General features: G+C 37.3%; 1 protein-coding gene across 1 annotated transcript in view; it reads right to left on the bottom strand.

Moving 5' to 3' along the window:
• LOC113236628 (RYamide receptor-like) overlaps window positions 1–21,309 on the bottom strand; it is a 133,953-nt gene that overhangs the window by 60,855 nt on the left and 51,789 nt on the right. The window contains exons 2-4 of the mRNA XM_026472788.1: window positions 20,824–20,912; window positions 19,830–20,032; window positions 9,030–9,178 (exon numbers count right to left, since the gene is read on the bottom strand). Coding sequence (XP_026328573.1) covers window positions 9,030–9,178; window positions 19,830–20,032; window positions 20,824–20,912 — 441 coding nt within the window. The remainder of the gene's footprint in view (window positions 1–9,029; window positions 9,179–19,829; window positions 20,033–20,823; window positions 20,913–21,309) is intronic.

The following is a 21,309-nucleotide window of genomic DNA, read 5'->3' on the forward strand; positions in this document are numbered from 1 at the left end:
AAAAAAATTATAATAGTAATTAGAATAAATTAATAACTTTTGTAGTTTTAAACCTTTTATTGAACTGATATTCAATTTTTTTTTGTGAAATTACTCCACTAGTTTGTTATAATTATTAATACAAAGGACGAACACTCAGAAAAAATTCCTGCGATCCGGCCGGATTCGAACCGACGTCTTCTAGCTTACCGTGGCAGACGCTATACCTACTAAGCCACGGACCGAACCAGCGGAACTCAAGAATTTTTCTATGTGCTTGCGTCGTGTCTTTGTATTTGGTTTTTCAACGACTTTTTAGTTGTAAAAATTTTTTTTAATTATTAAATTTAAAAAAAAACTAAATTTATAGTCTCTCTTACCCTTTGTTTATAAACGAGAAGTTCTCAGTTGTAATTTTTATATTATTATCCTTCCATAAGGGCTAACTATCTATGTAGATCACCGGATTAAAAATTCAATATATTTCATTAACGTAACCGCTGATTTCATTACACTTTTTTATCATAAACACAAACAACTTTTGTAAACGAAATATTCCCTTATTTTTGCGTTATTGTCCGATTTTGCATATATTTTCTACATTGTGTTCTACGGAAGCAGCTCTTGGCGGGATCGCACATAATAAGTTTAACGTGTTTTTGCATTACTTTAAAGAATAAAAGCCTTCTTAGCCCCTGACAAGACGGACGTTTTCGTCTGCCACGTTTGCTTCAGTAGTGTTAAATGATGTGAAAAAAACGACAAGTTGTTATGATAATTCGTTATATTCGCGTAATGATAATTGTTGCTGCTATTGTGAAAACAAAGGGAACGTGTCAAAAGTTTGTTTTACATAATTATTACGTTGCCTTTGTACTCGATGGTCACACCGAGTAAACGACAACTTTACAAGACAAATAAAAAGGTTAAAAATTTCAATAACTCAGCACCGGTTGGATTTATTTAGAAAAAATGTTTTACGTAAACAATGCAAATAAATTAACCTGTGATTTTATGCGGTGAATAATACTTTATTTTAATAATAATATCGCCAACACTTATAGACCCCGAGTCCCGGGTGCCATGGACACACACATAGACAACCACAAATTACACCCAAACTCACGAGCGAATATAAATATTTCTTCCGACCCGGGAATCGAACCCGGAACCTCTGCGTTGTAGTCCAGTATGGTAACCGTTCGGCCGTGGAGGCAGTTAGTAATTAGGGAGTTAGTCATTTTCTTTTAAGGTTATTATTTTACTGGTGTGTAATTTATAATTATGTTTTCCCTATAATAATAATAGATATGAGTTACGTTAAAATAAATTAGGTTATTACCTTTTTCTGTGTGGAAAAAATTAGGTTTATAACAGATAATAGAACTCTATAGCCTGATAAAAAAATAGTGTATAAACTTTTGCACGTTTAACCGGGGGGTCATCGGTGTTATCTTCGTCATTTTTCCTAATTCCCACTTGTGGTCACAGGTCTCTTAAGAAAAGAAGTTAGGCCATTTCGGCCAAATGTAGTTTTTATACAAGTAAGTGAGTGTTCCCATTATGTCGTGGCGACAGATAGTCGTGCACTTTATTGACTGTCAGCCGTGAGCCCGTGACTACGGGTCCTGTAAACAGCCCGAAACGTGGGTTTGTTTGAAAAGACAAATATACCCAATTAAGATTAAAACTAAAACTTATCGAGTTCTTGGGTTTTCGCGATTTTTGCGAGCATGTCATGGATAAACCTACACATTCAATGAAGTTTGACAAACCCCAGGTCGTTGCAGTCCGTTATCTACCCAGGATACTGCGAGGGCCATTGAAATTTAAAAAACATCCTAATTTCAACAGGGAAGATGGTTTTTCCGTACCACCAGTTTGGGATCCAGTATTTCCTTGATGAAAAATCCCAAACAGACATAAGACTGCAGTACTAATTAATATGTTTTAATTTATTCTAATTTCTATTATTAATTAATAATAAATTGAACTTAATAAAATTTCATTCAATAAAATAATTTGTAAAACGCAATGTAGCGTAAATTGGAATGTTTTCCTTGTAAAATTAAAAATGAGATATTTAATTAATAACTTTTGTAACTATAGTGAAAAAATACGCTGGTTTGCAGTAATATTAGACAAAACTGGTTGATGACTGTACCACCTCAGTCAACCGTGACCATGGGACCTGTAAAGGGCCCGAAATGTCAGTTCGTTTGAAAAAACAAACACACGCGATTTAAATTCGGAAAAATAGTTTCATTTTCTAAAAATAACTTCATTTTCTAACTATTTGAAATTTGTTAATTTGTTCACGTACCGTGTAATTGTCTGTCCATTTTTTACATAAATTACAATTCGAAATTACAAATACAATTCGAAAGTGTATTTGTTTATGATGCAATGCCATAAAACTATTTGAATACTTGTCGGTACTATTATTTTTAAATTAAGTCACTCTTTATTATTGAGTAGATTGAAAATTTCAAATTATTTTTTTTATGCGTAAACCTTAGAATAATAACGCATAGAATGATAGTTTCATAAAAAACGAACTGTCACAAGTGAGGCAGAAATGAAATTCATTTAGGCGTAAGCAACTTGTATTTACGCTCGTCGGCACGCACACAAATATACAAAATAATGATGGCATGGAATAACATTTCCCTCAAAAGTGGGGAAATTGTATCTTGCTTAACTCATCGTTAAGTTAGAGGTGCCTACAGATTTGCTCGATTTTGTCTATCGTTACTGTCGATCAGGTGCCTACAGATATGCTCGATTTTGTCGATCGTTACTGTTGATCGACAACGTCAAGTGACAGGAATTTTCAAAAATTTATTTTTGGTAATCCTTATGGAAATGGCATTTATATCTGAATACACGAAGGCGGACACGACTTTTCTCATTTCTAAATCCAAGATGGCGGACACGTCTTTTCGAATAAATGCAATATGGGAATCGTTTTCGAGGTATTCGAGGTGCTCATCACGAATATGGCATTTATTTCTAAATCCAAGATGGCGGACACGACTTTTGAAATAAATGCAATACGGGTATCATTTTCGAGGTATTTGGGGGTGCTCATTACGAATATGGCACTCATTTTTAAATCCAAGATGGCGGGCACGATTTTTCATATAATGGCAAGTTGGGGATCGTTTTCGAGATATTTGGGGGTGCTCATTAAGAATATAGCACTTATTTCTAAATCCTAGATGGCGGACATGACTTTTCAAATAATAGCAAGTTGGGTGTCGTTTTCGAGGTATTTGGGGGTGCTCATTAAGAACATGGCATTAATTTCTAAATCCAAGATGGCGGGCTCGATTTTTCGAATCATGGCAACTGGTTTACCAAAAATGCATTTTTGAAAATTGTTGTCAACCATCTTGGACTTAGAAATTGATGCTACATTCGTAATAAGCACTCTAAAACTCCTCGAAAACGTCTATAATTCTCAATCCACAATGTCGAGCAAATCTGTAGGCATCTTATTAAATACTACCCAATTCTTATTTAACTCATATACGAACAAAAATCTACAAGCGAGTTTAAGTGCGACTATCGAATTTGAATATATAAATACCTGATATTATCTGTGGGTATGTTTATATGAAAAGTAGACGATAACTATTAAGAACCTGAACCTGAAAATTATTTATACACGATTTTGGAGAACTGACGATGACTTTTTAGTCAGTGTTAGTTTCCTAAAATAATTTTAGTTAAGAACTTTTGAGTCTGGGCAAGACAATTTTTTTAAATGAGTGCATGATGAACAAGAATAATGATTTTTCACGTGAAACTAATGAAGGCAAATACTAAATATATTTCGTAAAAATCGCTACCGTAAATTCCCTACAATGTTGTTGCGGCGGTGTACATTTGTAGAAATTTTGCAACTGTCGCGATATTGCCTATTCTCAAAAAATTACGTAATATAATTATTTTGAAACAGAATAGCAAAATGGGGAGAAAAAACCCGTTACTTTGCAACATTTTCATATCTTGTTGCAACGAAAATAATTTTCTGTTTTAGTGAATATTTACATAAAAATACAAGTTGAAACGCGTTACTTCCTTGTGGAATGTGATGTTAGTGTCTATTTTATATTTGTCTGATGTATTTTTAAACCCAATTACCGCACATTTCCTCATTTTTAGCAAAAATTTTTGAGCTGCTCGCGGTGCAACTTGACCTTGAGCACTGACGGGCTGTCAGCCTCAGCTCTGTCAGCTCGCTCGTGGAAGCCCATAGGGCGTCCTACAATTTGCCTCACTTAGCGTGTGCGGGCTAGGTTTCTATGCGTTATTATTCTAAGGCGTAAACAATGTTGTTTAGTGCGATAAACACCTTCATATCTTAATGTACCTTTATGTTTTATCCTGTGTAAGTGAAACTGTGTACACAATTTTATTATGAGGCCCCCTCTATTTATGTTACGTAGCTATGTCTACATTTGGAGCCCCGCTTGTAAGAAAGAAACTTTACTTAAATATGTATCGAATACAACGCTTTAATTAAAGGCTCCGTGTAACCTATTTGGAAGTCAAAAATATACATTCTCATTTTGTACAAATTAACTTCCTAAAATCCAGCTATAATGGGAATGGGAAATATAATGGGAAAACGCGCAACATTAAAATATACTAAATATAATTATATGCTTCAGGCCCAAGCAAGTATGCTCTCAATTTTGTATGAAAAACGTATCTTTCTAGATACCCTACGGTCATGTAGAATATATAGCGCTAAATTTGAGTGCGATATTTTAGACTAGTCGTCTACGTGATCATAGGAATAATACTGTCTGGGTCTGAATCACTTAAAAACGTATTTTTCTAGGTACCGTCATGTAGAACATATAGCGCCACATTTGAATGCGATATTTTCATTATAATGTACACTAAGCGATCGTATGAATAATATTTTCTGGGTTTGAAACACTTTTACATACATTTCGGTGTATGTACACGGGGACTTAGGAGGATAATAATACTTTAATTTTTAGTTCGGGACTTAATCATGTATAAAACATATTTTAATTACCTGGAAGTTTCGGACATAATGCAACGTGAATGGTCTCGAAGGGACTGAAGAGGAGAACACTAAACCACGCACAACACTCACAACATCCGGCCATGTCATGATGATCATGTGTGTCGATATCGTGACAATCCTAGTGCACAAATAAATTATGAAGACCAAGTGCGGGTAGTTAGAAAAACTCGCCCGGCTAGAAGATGTTGACACCCGCCTCTTCAGTTCTTTCGAGACCATGGACGTTACGAAACGTCCGAAACGTCGAGGTAATTAAAATACGTATTATACATGATTAAACCCCGAACTAAAACTTAAACAATGTATGAAAATTGTGAAAGTTTAAATCAAAGATATTAATGCTTCTGCAATTTTCAGGAAATCACAAAAAACCTTGTTACAACTTTGCTTGCTTCAATTCTACCAAGCACAAGTTCGGTCGTGTATGGAGTTTGGAGTACTGCTGCCCCCTATGGGATGGCTCTATTAAATACGAACTGGCTACCTTAGATTCAGTTGAAAAGAGTGTGCCAAGAGGTTTTTAGGTGTTTCTGATTTAATAGAGGCGACGTTGCAAAGCCTTCAACACCGCCGTAAAATTGCTTGCTTATCGGTATTTTACAGAATTTATCACGGAGAGTGCGATGGAATTGCACGATTTAATTCCGCTTTCACCTTTCCATCATTGGGGGATTAGACTTAGGCTGGGTTTCCACCCCTATGTTGTGGATACCCCCAAAATTCACGCGAAGCGTTACGCTTCGAGTGGTATTCCTTGCCTGCAGATTTATTCCCTGAACGCTATACGCTATAACTTGGGCCTTTTCAAGGCGAGAGTGAATAGATATTTGTTCAGGACGAAAACGTGTTCGCGCCCATGTGATTTTTAATATTGTAAATTTATTATTGTGATTTATTATTATAATTTGGTGTTGTTAATTTAGTTTAAGGTTTGGTAAATAAACGAGAGGGAGAGAGGGGTTTTGCTTGGAGTCTGTAGGGTTCTCCCGTCCCGCTCCTGCATTGGTGCCGTCCCGCTCGCACACTTGAATAGAATGCGAGCGGCACGGCGGGCCAGCGATGATATAAAAAGCGGAGCGTTGGGAGCGGAACGACATTCCAAAATTGACTGCACAAGACTCCGAAGGCGTTCCAAATCTCACCGCGATCCAAGCAAAACCAAGACCAAGAAGCTCAATTTACAACCAGGCGTTTTTTTTCTCATAATCCGCCCCCACAATATTATTTAGGTGTGCATGCTCCATCGTCGCTTTCCATCAGGTGAAATGGAGATCAAATGCGCACCTATTTTATCATAAAAAATTGATGGAAGAAATAACTTTACTCCACTTAAGTTAGCAAATTTTTTTATTGCTTACTATTTTAGGATATATCTGCGTTTTTATCGAATAAATTTTTCATCGTCCTTCAAGATATTATTTTCTTTAACGAGTATTTGACTAAACATTTACAAAGCAATGTCACTTGCATATTTTTTGCAATAAATAATATTTTGATGTATGAAATGTATGTTGTGTTATAGTTTTATGGATGTCATATTTAAAGACAAAGTCACTGAATATTGTCGATAGAGTTACACGAATTTGAAGCAACGTATGTTAAAAAATGACGTTATTCGATTTATGTCATTGTTCCATGAGGAATGAGATTTATAGCATAATTTTTGAGGCCGATTCTCATATGTTACGATATTTCTTCAATTTGGAAATAAATAATGTTCAATATTCCAGAAAATGGTACTAAAGTACTCGTAGTTATGCGAGTGTAATAAAATATTATTCTCGGCATCAATAGAGTAAGTAACACGGAATGAAAAGTCTCTATTAATATTTCTATTTTTATTTAACCGACTTCGAAAAAGGTGGAGTTCTCAATTTGACTGTATGTTTTTTTGTATGTATGCTACACGATAACTTTTTGTTAAAATTTGTGAACCGATTTCTATGATTCTTTTTTTGTTGCACAGAGGGTACCTCAGATGTGGTCCCATTTAAATTTAAAGAAAATAGTCTACCCTAAGGATGACAAACTAAGGAATGAATGACTTTTGAGGTCGGTTTTTTTATTCAAAACGTAACGATAAAGAATATCTCTATCAAAAATATTATTTATAAAATAAAAATATGTACATAAAATATTCTTTGGAAACTTTAGTGTAGCGGTATCCTGATCAATACTGCCTTCGAACACTTGTCGCATACCTAAGGGTCAACGTATGTCTGTAGTGAGTTAGACGTCGGCTCTAAGAAACGTAGAAAAAATATGGCGGTAATGGTAATCGATTAAGTACAGTTCACATAAATGGAGCTTCTAAGTTTGAAGGTGCTTTTCCACCGGCTGCGCGAGACAAGACGAGGCGAGACGAGGATTGATTTCAATCCTCGTAATCGGATCCTCGGTGGAAATGTGTCTGGATTAACGAGCATGTGCGAGACGAGAATTGAAATATTTGGTGGTGTAATATTGAACCGTGTTACTCCCGTTATACTACCTGTATAACGGGAGTAACACGGTGTGTTTATTAAATATGTAACGGAAACATGATTCACGCGATGCCTTTCGCGAACCCGTGAGAACTCGCGCGAGCTCGCGATGGCTATTAACATCACTCGCGAGATTGTAGTGTACGTATTTTAGATTTAAAAAGAAGATCTTTTACCTGCACTCAATTTTTGAAATGTATCAACCAAATAATTTACTCTTCGTTTTTCATTATTTTTATTTTACTATCCACAAATTCAGCCCTAACTCGCGATGGCTATTAATATCAATCGCGATCTTGTAATAGCTATTTTTGTTGGAAATAGGCCGGCGAGATTTCTATTGTCGTCTCGCCTCATCTCATCTCGCGTCGCCGGTGGAAAAGCACTGTAAATGTAGTATCAAATAAATATTTACTGTACGTTTTAGGACGAGTAATATAGATCTACGCAAGATTGCAAGGAGTAAACGTGACTTCACTCTACAAATAGGTTATGGATGTTCTTGAACTTGAACATACACTTTGTGATTTTTATTTTGATCAGAAAGGGAAGAAATCTTTGTTTAAAAATATTATATATCAACACATTTGGAATATTCAGTTTCAGTTAGCCCTCTTAAGCAGTTATAACTGTAAAGTCATTTACTTTAGGATTCTCATTATTTTCTAGTTTTATTATGAGTGTTATAACGTTATGGTTGCATTGACTGCCTCCGTGGGCGACAAGTAAATACTGGGCTGCCACGCAGAGGTCCCGGGTTCCATTCCCGGGCCGGAAGAAATATCTGTATGGCCTACATTTATTTCTCTCGTGAGTTTGGGTGTAATTTGTGGCTATCAATGTATGTCTATGGCACCCACGATACAGGGTCTTCCTAGTGCAGGGCTATGAGAGTGTGCGTTATTTTGCGAAAGTAAAGAAATTTTAGGCGTGTTGGAATAATTCAATAATCTGTTATTGAAATTTAGACCGAAAGCCACTTTAAGAAAAACATTGTTTTATGTGTTAATGACAATTACAGTCTTAATATAAAACTGATCCAATGATTTCGTCTGGACGTCTTCAAGTAGGCACATATTATAGAATTATATTTCAATGTCGAGTAGGTCGCAAACCCCACACTTGTACAAAAATCGTCCTCAAATTCCATTTTTTGTTGATCATGACTTTGTACCTTTGGTGTAATAAAGCAGATCATACGCCAAAAGTGTTTTTATGACTCAAAATAATACGAACTACATGAAACAAATTATGTATATCAATCATGTGAAAGTTTCTAAAAGGAATATATAACTATAAAAAAGTTATTGCATAATTTCGTTCGTAGAAACTTTGAACTCAACTCCTCAAAAGATATAAGTTTGAGATGTGGCCTTATTTATTTATTAAATGTACATAACAGTTTAACTTATTAGTTAACTTATTACACCAAGGCTGCAACTTAAAGTCACGTGTCACTGGCTAAAAAGACGTGAATCATAAGAAATGCTAAACTGTACCTCAAGGGTGTAATGATGGCTCGGTGTCGATCCAAGGCTATGGCAGTTAGGGTGAACACGCTGACGTTCACGCTGAGGGCTTGCACGAACGGGCAGAATGCGCACATGAAGTGGGGTAGCAACCACCGTTGAAGTAGTGCTGCTTGAAACTGTGGACATCAAATATTTGTAAGGCTTCTTAATTTGACTTGGTAACACGGCAGAAAAAAAACGTTATGGAAGTACCTTAAGCCTCGATTATTAATAAAACCGCCGTCGCCAAAACTCATAAAATCATATTTTAAACACTACGAAATCATCATAATGATAGGCCATAGTTTCTAATTTAACTGGACTGTAATATAATTTAACCTTTACCCTGTTGGCATATCGTTGAAAGTTCAATACATATTAATGCATGTCACAACGTTTTGATTTTATGTCACATTTTCAATCAATGTGCTGCCATCTAGCGGTTAATAGCTAAACGACAACGAAATCGATTTGTTTACCTAGTTTTCCAAAAAAGGAGCGACCGTATTGCGGCGGTACCTTTCATTTTTTGTAACAAAAAAAATATTAAGGTAAATAGAAAACCAAAAGTTTATTAAAATTAAGTAATATAACATTTAACAATGATATAAAACCATGGGTAATATTACAAATAAGATTATCATTTTTGCACTCCAACGTAGCAAAACAAGGCATTTTGCACGATTTTCTAGATTTTGCGCCACATAATTGACACGATCATAACGTACAAAGCGAAAATGGCGGATTGGCGGATTGAGCTCAAGTATGTGGACCTCCGCATGCTGTTGGCACACGTACCACACTCACTAAGCACTTCTGCTGTATTTATGGTTCTGTGTTTTGCATAGTATAATGCGGTAGCTGCAGGAATTTCCGAAACTGAGCGAGAATTCCCGAAAGACGCGCGACCTGTTTCTGACTCGTATTTAGTCTGTACGTTACACAGTTAACATAAAGTTTATAATACTATGGTTACAAAAATGAAGAGCAATATATATTAAATATATATAATAGTAATATATAATGTGGATACTTCGTAGGCCCCAATACAATGAAATGTAGATTTATTAATCTTGCTATTGAGTGAATTATGTATAGCTCCTCTATACATACAAATAAGGCTAAGTTTTCTTAACTATTCTGCCAACAAATAAAAAATACGCTATACAAAAAATCGCGACGATTCATTAACTACATTCACATAAACTCTGTATTAGTTTTGGGCATATCTCTTTAATAGAAATTTGAATATTAATTATAACATTAATGTACACACGCCAGCACATCAAGCTGCACATTGACGTATGTTGTTCCGTTGCAACTGGAGGCGATTTTCGAACAAAAAGGTATAGTCTGATGTGCCGTTGTCCGTACAAGATTTTAGAGTCTCAAATTGCAGGATTCGCTGTACTTTGCGCACCAGATTGAGCACCAGATTCTGAACACCCAAACAAGAACAATTTTCACAGTGCTAACCGCTGCGCCATCGAGGTTGTCCAAAGAAAGTAACAATGACTCTTGTAGCATAAGTCAATCGTTGCCATGTCATAATATAAGTAATGTAGTATAAGTAACTGGCAAGCAGTTGAAAGACACACTCGTAAGGCAATGTTGATTCATTGTTGTCACGTCATATTTAATTTTACAACGTACTATAATTTTGTGCACTTCTTATAGTGTGACTAATAATATTTAAATTACTTGTATTATAGCAATATCTCAATAGGTAACTACGGGAATATTTTTACGCAGCGTGAACTTTCAATAAAATTTATAAAGGCACTGGTTCTGCCCATTTCATAATAATAATAAACAAATTAATAAAAATGGAAGTGAATTCATTTGCTACTTTGCGAACACACGTGGTTGGTTTCGCGGAGTAGCAAATTAATTGACTTCCATTTTTATTAACATGGACTTCCGCAAAGTAACGCCTGAATCTATTAATTAATAAACAAATTATAGAATGATAATCCATCACCGCGCAACGACCCCGCTCATTTTACGCTATGCATTCATTCTTTGACGCATCTTCGTTGTCACGTACTAGCCTTTTCCCATGGTGCAACTTTACACCATAGGTATAGGTAGGTATATAAAAGAATAGGTAGAATTACGACTGTTGGAAGCAGCTTTAATACTTGCATATTTATCATCAATATTACTAAATGCATTTATCATTAAAGAAAATTCGAAAACCTTTTTTATTTAAGATTAGAATTGAAACGTTTTAATTTTGGAAACTTGATACTTATTTTATACTATGCAAATTAAGCATGTATCTTAAATATTTGCCTTAACGTAATTTGCCAGCTTGCGTAAACCACCGGTGGCTGCAAAAGTTAGAAGCGACTTGTTTTATAACAAACATAGCTAGCTAATTTAGTGTGAGGAAAATCCAGTACGGAGCTCGAATAGGCCAGGAATTCCTTTGGGTGGTGCTTTAATGATTTATGAGGCCTGTACCCCACCTGTATAGGTACTATGGGCACAGGTGCTGGTGCCACGGGTGCTTGATGCGAAGATTCCCGGTTCGATTCTTGATTTGGGCCAATTTAGGAAAGGAATACTTCTAAGATGGTTCTGTCAAGGTATTGCTCTCAGAGTTATCGTTATTCTGGTATTCATAGAACAGGAAATTCACCAATTTCAGACCAGGAAATTGTTGTGATTGTCTGGTAAGGATGGGAGCTGGTGGCGATGAGTGAAACGGGCGAAGGCTGGTATAACACTGATTTATTGAGAATAATATGAGTATACATATAGTACGCATAGATCTACACTACACCTTCCATGGAGGGAAAAAAATAAAATAAACATGATTGTCTTATTTTATTTCTACTCTGCGATATTTTCCGCTATTTTAAACGTATAAACCTATAAGAATAATAAAATAGTTAAAATATAAACCTATTTTAATTTGCATATTTATCATAAGATTGAACATAGTAAAATATAGGAATTGGCTCATTATTACACAATGACTTACTTACGACTTACGAGTAACATTGGCTTACGAGTATATGGTTACAATTATTAAATTTACAATTATTAAAAATACTATAAAATTAGTTTCAATTAAATTAAAGTATTATATATTATATATGTTACATATTATATGGTTTGGTGCGGTTTTTATGCACACTATCTCCTCCTCCGTTTCTCATTATCTTTACATTACTACCTAAATCTTGCAAAATTAAAAATGGACCTAATTAAACACTATCTAATTAACCTCCAGTTCCGTTTTTTAGTAACAGATACTTACCTTTCGTATACTGAACTGGATTTATTTTACAGTCGTAGGCTAGTTTTCTCTTCACCTTACTCCCTATTAAGCTTCACCTTACTCCCTAGTATCGTTTTGTGCCACCTGGAGTCTGTATTTGAACTCGACAGGGTAGATGTCGTAGTTACACATATTTTTTTATCAGTTACACTATTACCCCACCTGTGAAATTAATTGGTAATATGCATGACTTACCAAATACCAGCTCATGTGGTGTGTATTTTGTTTCGCCGTGAACCGTATTATTGTCTCCAAGATTATGGTTGTTTTTAGCAATTAATGCGCAAATACGCGCCGATTCTCTTATGCGTATTTTCTAGAGCTCTCATCAACTCGTGGTGATACGTAGTCGATGTGAGTTGGCTGATTTTCAGCAGTTCGCGTACCTGCTTCATAGTACTTGAGATAAATTCTGTGCCACGATCTGTTGCTATTTCCCGCAGTATCCCGAATCGTAGTTTTCCAAAAATGTCCTAGCTACGGTGACTGCATCTCTTGACTTTTTTGGGTATGCTTGCACAAACTTAGACAGTTCATACTGTAAAGTAAGAATGTAAACATGACCGTTTGCGTCCTTAGGCAGTGGACCCACTATATCTAGGCGTACTTTTTCGCACGCATAATTTGGTGTCGTAGTCATTTCTAAAGGCTGTTTAATTTTTACACAATATTTCTGTTTATGATATTGATTGAGTTTCCCTCGGTTTGCGAGATCGTGAGGTCGACAAACAATTCCGTTATTTATTTACCAAAGTCGACAAGCGACGTTTCGTATTGTCTAGCCTGTTGCAATTTTGTTTGTAAGGCAGTTGCTGACTTTTGTGGCAATAGCTGCCTTTTCATGTCCCTAAGAAGTTCGTTTACTGACTGGTAAGCGGATGAAAGTCTCAATCTTGCGGACTGCCATAGTCTTGTTTTCAAGACAAATGTAATTAATTGTGTCTCACTATCCTTGTCTAAAACAGAGCTGTAATATTCTATGGCAGATATTAGCTCTTTAGTGTTTTGTTCCGTATCCGTCATTGCGGGTAAAAGATTTAAAGCGACCTTTAAATCTAATTTCGCCATTTTTATTTTTTTTTCTTCTTCACTACTTTCTTCAGTTATGTTTCCTTCACGAGTTTGTAACAAAGTCTGAATGTTATGGTATATAGCCTCAAAATCACTACTGTATCTTTGTATTAATTTTTTCTCATGCTCATCTTTGAACTGTAGCACTTTGCTAATCCTATCTATTAGGTATCATATTGCGTTCCTCAATTTTTTGAACATACTGCTGAACTCTATCTCCTTTCCAACTTCTGCACTTAGGTCCTATTTTAATCAAATATTGCCGAACCGCTACCAATTCGTTGCATAGTTTCTCTATATAATCTGCCATCCATATAAATCGCACTCAACCATATTTAATCAACTTATTACACTTATTTTCTTACTCTAATAATATACCTTTTTTACATATATCTAAATGAACAGTATCGTTATGCTAAAGTGTCATATTTGTCGTACCTTTCTGCCGTAATAAATACATAAAACTATATACATGCCGATTTCACGTGTTTACACTTCACTGTAGTCACCTTTCACAAGACATTATCGCATATCGTATTATCGCAACATCACATCACGGGGAAGTAGATAGTCTGCTTGTAGACCAATCCTTCTGTAGACGTAGTATGCCAGTCTCCACTCCACGGTCGACTCTCTTGTTGAAGCATTTAATGCAATTGCGCACGACAATGGTTGTACCGACAGGTACAAAAATTAGAATAAACGCCAGCATGCACCAAGAAATCATCCCGATGTGTGTTTCTACCTGGGTGCTGGTTATTGTGTTGTGGTAATCGATTTGGGATGTAATTTGTTTGAATAAAGTTTGGAGCTCCGGTTTAGAAGTTTGGTATTTACACATTTTAGCTGATGCACACAATGTCAGCGTAATTCACTTATTGTCCGATATCATTTTTATTTAATTTGTAATATAACTCGCGGCGCGAGCGGCAGAGCCCAAATATGGCACGGTCGCCATGTAAGGATGGGAGCTAGTGGCGATGAGTGAAACGAGCGAAGGCTGGTATAACACTGATTTATTGAGAATAATATGAGTATACATATAGTACGCATAGATCTACACTACACTAGAATGCCTTACATTTTTAATAATTTTGAGATCTTGTACTCGTATTAGAGCCTCCGTATACTACATCTACGTACGGTGACGTGCGAATGCTTAGTCAGGCTTAGTCCTCCGCTGGACCTCGGCATACGACTTCAACACTTAAGACTTTATTTTAAAAAATGAAAATAGCTGAGAATTTTGGTGGCCATATTTAGAAACTGCAAAAATTTATTTTAACCTAAAATTATTATCAGACAATCTTAGAAATCTTTTCGTGGCCATTTTCAGCCCGAGCAAAATAAGTTTTTTCAACAGTCATTTCTATCGAAAAAATGAACGCTTATATGGCGGTTATATCGAAAATCGGCGGAATCGATATTTTTTACCCCAAATTATGATTGAAAATATGCCGATTTTCAGTCGGATTAGAATATATTGTTTCTACTGCCAAAAATACTTGCATAGCAGCTTATGGAAAATGGCGAAAAATAAATGTAGATCGCAAATTATTATCAAGCACTTGTAGAGACCCCATATGCCAATTTTCAAACGGATCAGAGCAAATTTTTTACTGCCGTTAACAGACGCTTGTATGGCGACTACATTCCGACCGTCTTTAATAAACCTCTGAACGATTATTCATATATATATCATTGAAATCCCCACCTAGGAGTGATTATTTACTGAATGATGCTAAATTTACAATCAGTATCATTCAGTAAGGAACTCGTTGAAAAGCATGTTAATAAGTTGAATATTAACAAAGGGCCTAGTAGTGATAAATTACCTCCTATCTTCCTTATAAATTGCGCCAGATCAATTCTCGTTCCTCTTGCGATTCTATTTAATAAATCAATAAGGGGAGAGATATTTCCGAAAATCTGGAAGGAGGCTCTTATAGTGCCTATTCATACAAAAGGATCTAAACTAAGAATACAAAATTACCGACCAATTTCCATTCTAAACACTATCTCAAAAGTATTTGAACAATTCGTTTTTGATTTCGTAAAATCCCACTAGCATCTAACGTTAACTATAGACAGCATGATTTCCTTAGGAATAGATCTGTTATCAGTATCACCAATCTGGGCGATTTTATATTTATGTACTGAGAGCTATAGATGAGCGGTCGCAAATTGATGTGGTTTATACAGAATTTGAAAAGGCTTTCGATGGTTCACTAAGTTTTGAAAAACATGTTAAGTCCAAAATAGGGAAATGTTACGCTTCATTGAAGCACCTTTACAAATTAAGGCCATTCAACAGTGAAGTTATTAGGGTGAGACTAACAAATTCGCTAGTATTGTCAATACTGGATTACCTAGATGTAGTATATTGGCCACGTCTTACAAAAAAAAACTGCCGATAAAATTCAAAAAATTCCTCATATTTACTTGGTGCAGCAAGCGAACAGCTAGCTCAGTGAAAACTGAAAATCAGCAATGCTGAGTCTTATGTCCAGGTCACTCAATCGTTCTTTTTCTATTCGTTTTTTAAGTATTGTGTTCCTTATGTTTTGTGGAGAAATAAACACCTTTTTATTTAAATAATTTTGCACATTGTTTTGGTGGTACATAGTAGAACTCCACGGTACCTAACGAAAAATATGTTTTCGGTTGGCGTTTAACATACCAGAGATTACCATTTTACTCTATTTTATATTCTTGTTTCATAACTTTTCACGACACTAACTCAAAGAAGGTTTTCATTTAATATCTTAAAACGAAAATTAATGGCTTGTAAAGGTTTCGTGTTGTACTCGTATTAACTTGGAAAACTTTTTGAATTATTTGTACATTATTTGTGTTTTCTTTTTCTTTATCAAGTAGTGTTTATCGTTGTTGATGTGTATGTCTTAACGACGTAACATAGTGTTCATGCATTAAAAGATCAAACAAATATACTCTTTTCTCTATGTATATGGCGATTCATTTTATTTATTTTTTTATTCAAATGTAAATGTGCATTTGACCTCCATCTCACCTGATGGAAAGTGACGATGAGGTCGACGACGGAACATGTATACCTAAATCAGCCTATTCACTCTCGCCTTGAAAAGGTTCAAGTTATAACGTTCAGGGAACAAGTCTGCAGGCAGGGAATTCCACTCCATAGCCGTTCGCCATAAAAGTGTGGAAACGTAACGCTTCGTGCGAATCTTTGTAATATCCACAACATAGGGGTGGAATCCAGGCCTACGCCTAGTCCCACGATGATGGAAAGGGGAAGGCCGAATTAAATCGTGTAATTCCATCGCACGCTCTCCGTGATTTAACTTGTAAAATACCGATAAGCAGGCAACTTTACAGCGGTGTTCAAGGTTCTGGAGCTTCGTCTCTACTAATTCCGAGTCACTTAAAAGGCTTGCGTGCCAGACCCTGTCAAAGTCTTTAAAAATGTCCAAAGACACTTCAAGTGCGTCGTCTTGCTTTTCTGTAGCCTCGCTCCATATGTGACAGGCATACACAAGAAGATCCCCAGGAGATCGCCCTCGTCGGAGTCCGTAATGGTGATCACTAAGGAGGTCGTTGTCTTCAAGGTATGACAGGAGAGAGTGTGCCATCCAGCCTCAGTAGAGTTGGCAAAGATGGGTGACATAAGTTACTTTAGACCGCTTTGGCCAGGAACCAAAAGTATTTGCTACCTGCGGGATAAGAGGCAAGTTTGGCCCCTAGCCGGTGCACAAGATCAAACGTGGCCCTTCGTAACACGTTTTTGCACTATTGGCGGCTATATTAAAAGCTTTCTAGCTTTCTTCAGATTCCGAGTACTCGGAGGTTTGCGCAGTCGAGCATCTGCCCATGCTTGGTACGCGGACTGCTTTTGTGCTTCGGCACGACTGCAGTGAGCGTTAAACCATGGACGAGCTTGGGGCCCATTGGGTACATCGGAGTATGGTATGTAATAACTCCATACCCAAACGCAAGACCTCGACTACAGCATCGGCATACCTCGACGAGTCTCCTGAAGTAAAGCAAACCTGCCAAGGTTATATATAATGACACAAAGAAATGGAGCATTTCACCCTAATCTGCTAACCTATATCGCCACACCCGTCCCATACCACTAAGGCCCCAATCGTGTGGGGAGTATACGGATACAGTTTTCATCAGGCAATGGTCGGAAGTACCCTGTCGGGTATCCACAACCACAGAGTATAGGCCCGGATCGGTTGTCAGCAGAAGGTCCAAGCAATTAGCCGTATGAGATTCAACATCTGGTATCCTAGTGGCGCCACTAACAAGCTGGGATAGCGTTAGCGTTAACGCAAGTTTACGCGTCTCTCTCCCAGCGTGATCGGTCATCTGGTATATATAAGAACAACCTTTCTTGATGGTGTGCATTAAAGTCCCCCAGAATGGCTAATTGCTCCGCTGGGTACCTATGCCGAATCTCATCAGACATCTCACTCGGATACTGGAACGGCTTGATCGTTTCCTGATCTCCACTGTGCGATCGGTAAACACAGCAGTACACTATTTGTGTAACTCCTGTATCTACCGGAAGCCACAATATACCTACAATAGTAGAAACCTGTGCTCCAGAGTATACCCGGGGTAGCTGAGATACGCCGTGTCAGTCGGACATCTGATCTGCGTCTCGGCGAGGAACAGCATCGGCGGTTTATCGGTTTCAAGATAATGGTGGACCAAATCGAGATTTGAGTGCAGACCTCGGATGTTAGTGAGGTTTTAGTGGGAGAAAGTACAACCGCTGTGTAAACTTGTTACCGTTTCTGTTTTTCATTTTATTGCGTTTTAGGAAAGTGAATAGGCAAGAAGAAGGCATCTGAACGAGGAACTGTATTCAACCAAGCTGCAAAGCTCACACAGCCTCACGAGGTTACAACTGGTTTGGAGACCGTGGGGACGCCCGAACCCCCCGAACATGGCCACTTGGTCGTCCCCTCCGGTCGCCGATCGAGTGCGCAGTGTGGCAGTACAAGCAGCTACAACTCGTCGTCCGACGCAATGCAGCTGAAACCTCCTAACGGCAACTCCCGAACACAAGTCGAAACACGGTGAAAACCATTTCGCGACTCGACTGCATCGGGAGGGTGGTGACTAGCCACGGCCGAAGCCTACCACCAGTAGTTGTTGATCTTTAGAACCACTCAGGGTTACCTGCGGGTAAACCTACGGAAGCGAGCAACATCAATCCCCAAATAAGCCATGGTAGCTAAATAAATTATATGTATGGGTTATAAAGTGGCATTAATTGGGTAATTATTTATTTTATTAAATAATAACGTAGGAACCTGAACTGAAGGGCTTTGTTACAATTAATAAACCACCAACAATGCTGAGATCTGTATGTACCGTCGCGTGTATTTTTCAAATGTACAGCGATACTATGACTGATGCCAAATGGATTCAGTAGCGAAGTAAATACAAGAAAGGAACACCGAAATGGTGACATTAAAAATGTATAATGTTCTGTGTCAAACAATATAGCCGTACTAAAACTCGTGAATCCAATCTATTCTTTGTCGCCCCTTTGGTATTTTGTTAATGTCACTCAAATGTAGGCAAAATCATTATGGCCAATGCTACAGAATCATTAGACAATTTCTATATTCGAATACATAATAATGTGTTTAACATTTTGTCACCTTCTATCCATCTCGCCTTAGTATTTTTATCTACCGTCAAATTCAACAGATTTTGCTCGAAATTTGCAGTAATTCCTTACGGTCAGAATATTTCAGCGAGTCCCATATCTTCCACTAAGTTTTGATTATAGTGCTCTCCCTACTCAACCTTTTGGTTATACAGGAAGAGCACCTGTACACGCAAGCCTACACAGCGTCCTTATCTGTCAGGTCGTGACTCCAGATCAGCCCGTTGACACAGATATCATCCAGTTCTCAAAAGACTAGTACCTTGGATGAGCGCTCCCGCGTGCACGTACCTGCACATACCCTACCTATTATCCAGATAGGCGCCGGAGCAGTTGGGTTCGCTCGCCTTCTCAGTCAGAAGCGTCTCTCATATACCAAAAATTCGCTAAGCGGTTGGAGGGACTGGAGGATATTTAGCTTATCCCGAACTATTTCTCCGGACTAGTGACGTGCAGTGACCAACGAAAGTCTGACATGTATTTGCATTTTGCCCTTGTCCAGTATATGCGAGATGGACGCTCTGGTCAGACATTATCGGGGCAAAACAACGAATTCATCTCTAGAGTCTAATCCACATACCACAGTGAGTCCATACACAAAGTCCATAACCCCGGACACCCACTGTTCCCTGGTCTTACCGGAGAGCCCGTAGTCGTCCCCCCCCCCCCATTCAACGGGAGTGTAAATAGGGACATATAAATATTTCAGTCAGATAATTTAACTCAAAACGTAGTCTAAGACGTAATAATTTATACTCACTTGAAATGGAACTGCAAACAATCCTATAACAATGTCAGCCAATGCCAAGTTGGCTATAAAGCAGTTGGTAACGCTCTGCATTCTACGGGATGTGGCTACCACCCACAAGACGAGGAAATTTCCCACCACAGCGAGCACCGAAATCGACCCGTACAGGAACGATAATAGGACTATCATGCCTGTCGGCACGTCGTATAGTGTATCTGTAACAAAATTTTAACCAGATATTCAGAATCGCTCGAACCTCTTAGGTGGCATCTTAACAAAATTGCTATACACACAAAAAATGGGTTTCTCAGCTTTCCGTCTGAATTTAATAAAAGTATTTTTAATAATTATAGAATATACGTTGTTGTTTTTGGTAACATAATAATAATAATAACGCGCACACTCAGACATAGCCCCGCACTAGGGAAACCCTGTGTCGCGGGTGCCATGGACACACATAGACTACCACAAATTACACCCAAACGCACGAGAGAAATAAATGGAGGCCATACAAATACTTCTCCCGGCACGGGAATCGAATCTGGGACCTTTGCGTGGCAGTCCCGTATGGTAACCGTTCAGCCACGGAGGCAGGTTTAGTTTAGTAACCAAAACAACTTACGCCAACTAAATATTTACCTGTGTTTTATTTGAGTGTACAATCGTTTTGCAATTAGGATAATAATCTCTTCTTTGCTTTCTATTATTTTTAAATATGAAATAGACACACGCTTGGCCATAATCTCATCTTAGCCTTGAATAGCTTTAAATTATACTTTTCGAGAAACTGAGAAGCCAGTATTTTAAAGAGTGTAATGATAATGTATTTTTATTTATCACACCAATACTGGTTTCAAACTAGGAAATTCACTACACTATGTGCACAAGAATTCTATCATATGTTTTGAACGTGTTTATGGAGTTATTTAGATCAATGCCAATTTCTTTCTGTGTTGTTTTTCTGACTATACCAAATTTATCATTGACACTTGTAGTTTATACATACCTATTTCTCCTGTTTCATTTTGGTCCATATAGGGTTCTGAGACGTTCCCTCGCCAGCTTGTGTCGTCATCCTGCGTTGTGTTTGATGTACTGCAACAAACAATAGAATTATGCGTATATTGTCCTAGATCCTGCATTTCTATTCTGTATGATATTATATTACATATTTAGTTTTAAGGGAAGTACTGTTGCCTTACTTATTTCTACTCTATGTTTGCGATATATGTATAGCTCTAAGTGGCACTACAGCCGCTATGGATAGTCGTGTTGCTTACCACCAGACTTGTTCGTTCCGTCACTTGGTATTATAAAAAAATAAACATCCTGTCTGTGGATTGTCAACATGTTTGTAGAATTGTAAAACATAAAAAAATATATGACTGAATTTAGCTGAAGGTTCAAATGGGGATATATCATTGATATATTGAATTGGATTTGGGTTCCTTGGGGAAATTTGTTCAGTATTAGAGGTGACACCATGAAACAG

Source organism: Hyposmocoma kahamanoa, unplaced genomic scaffold (genome assembly GCF_003589595.1).
Source record: "Hyposmocoma kahamanoa isolate Upper Pololo Valley unplaced genomic scaffold, ASM358959v1 92, whole genome shotgun sequence".
NCBI lineage: Eukaryota > Metazoa > Arthropoda > Insecta > Lepidoptera > Cosmopterigidae > Hyposmocoma > Hyposmocoma kahamanoa.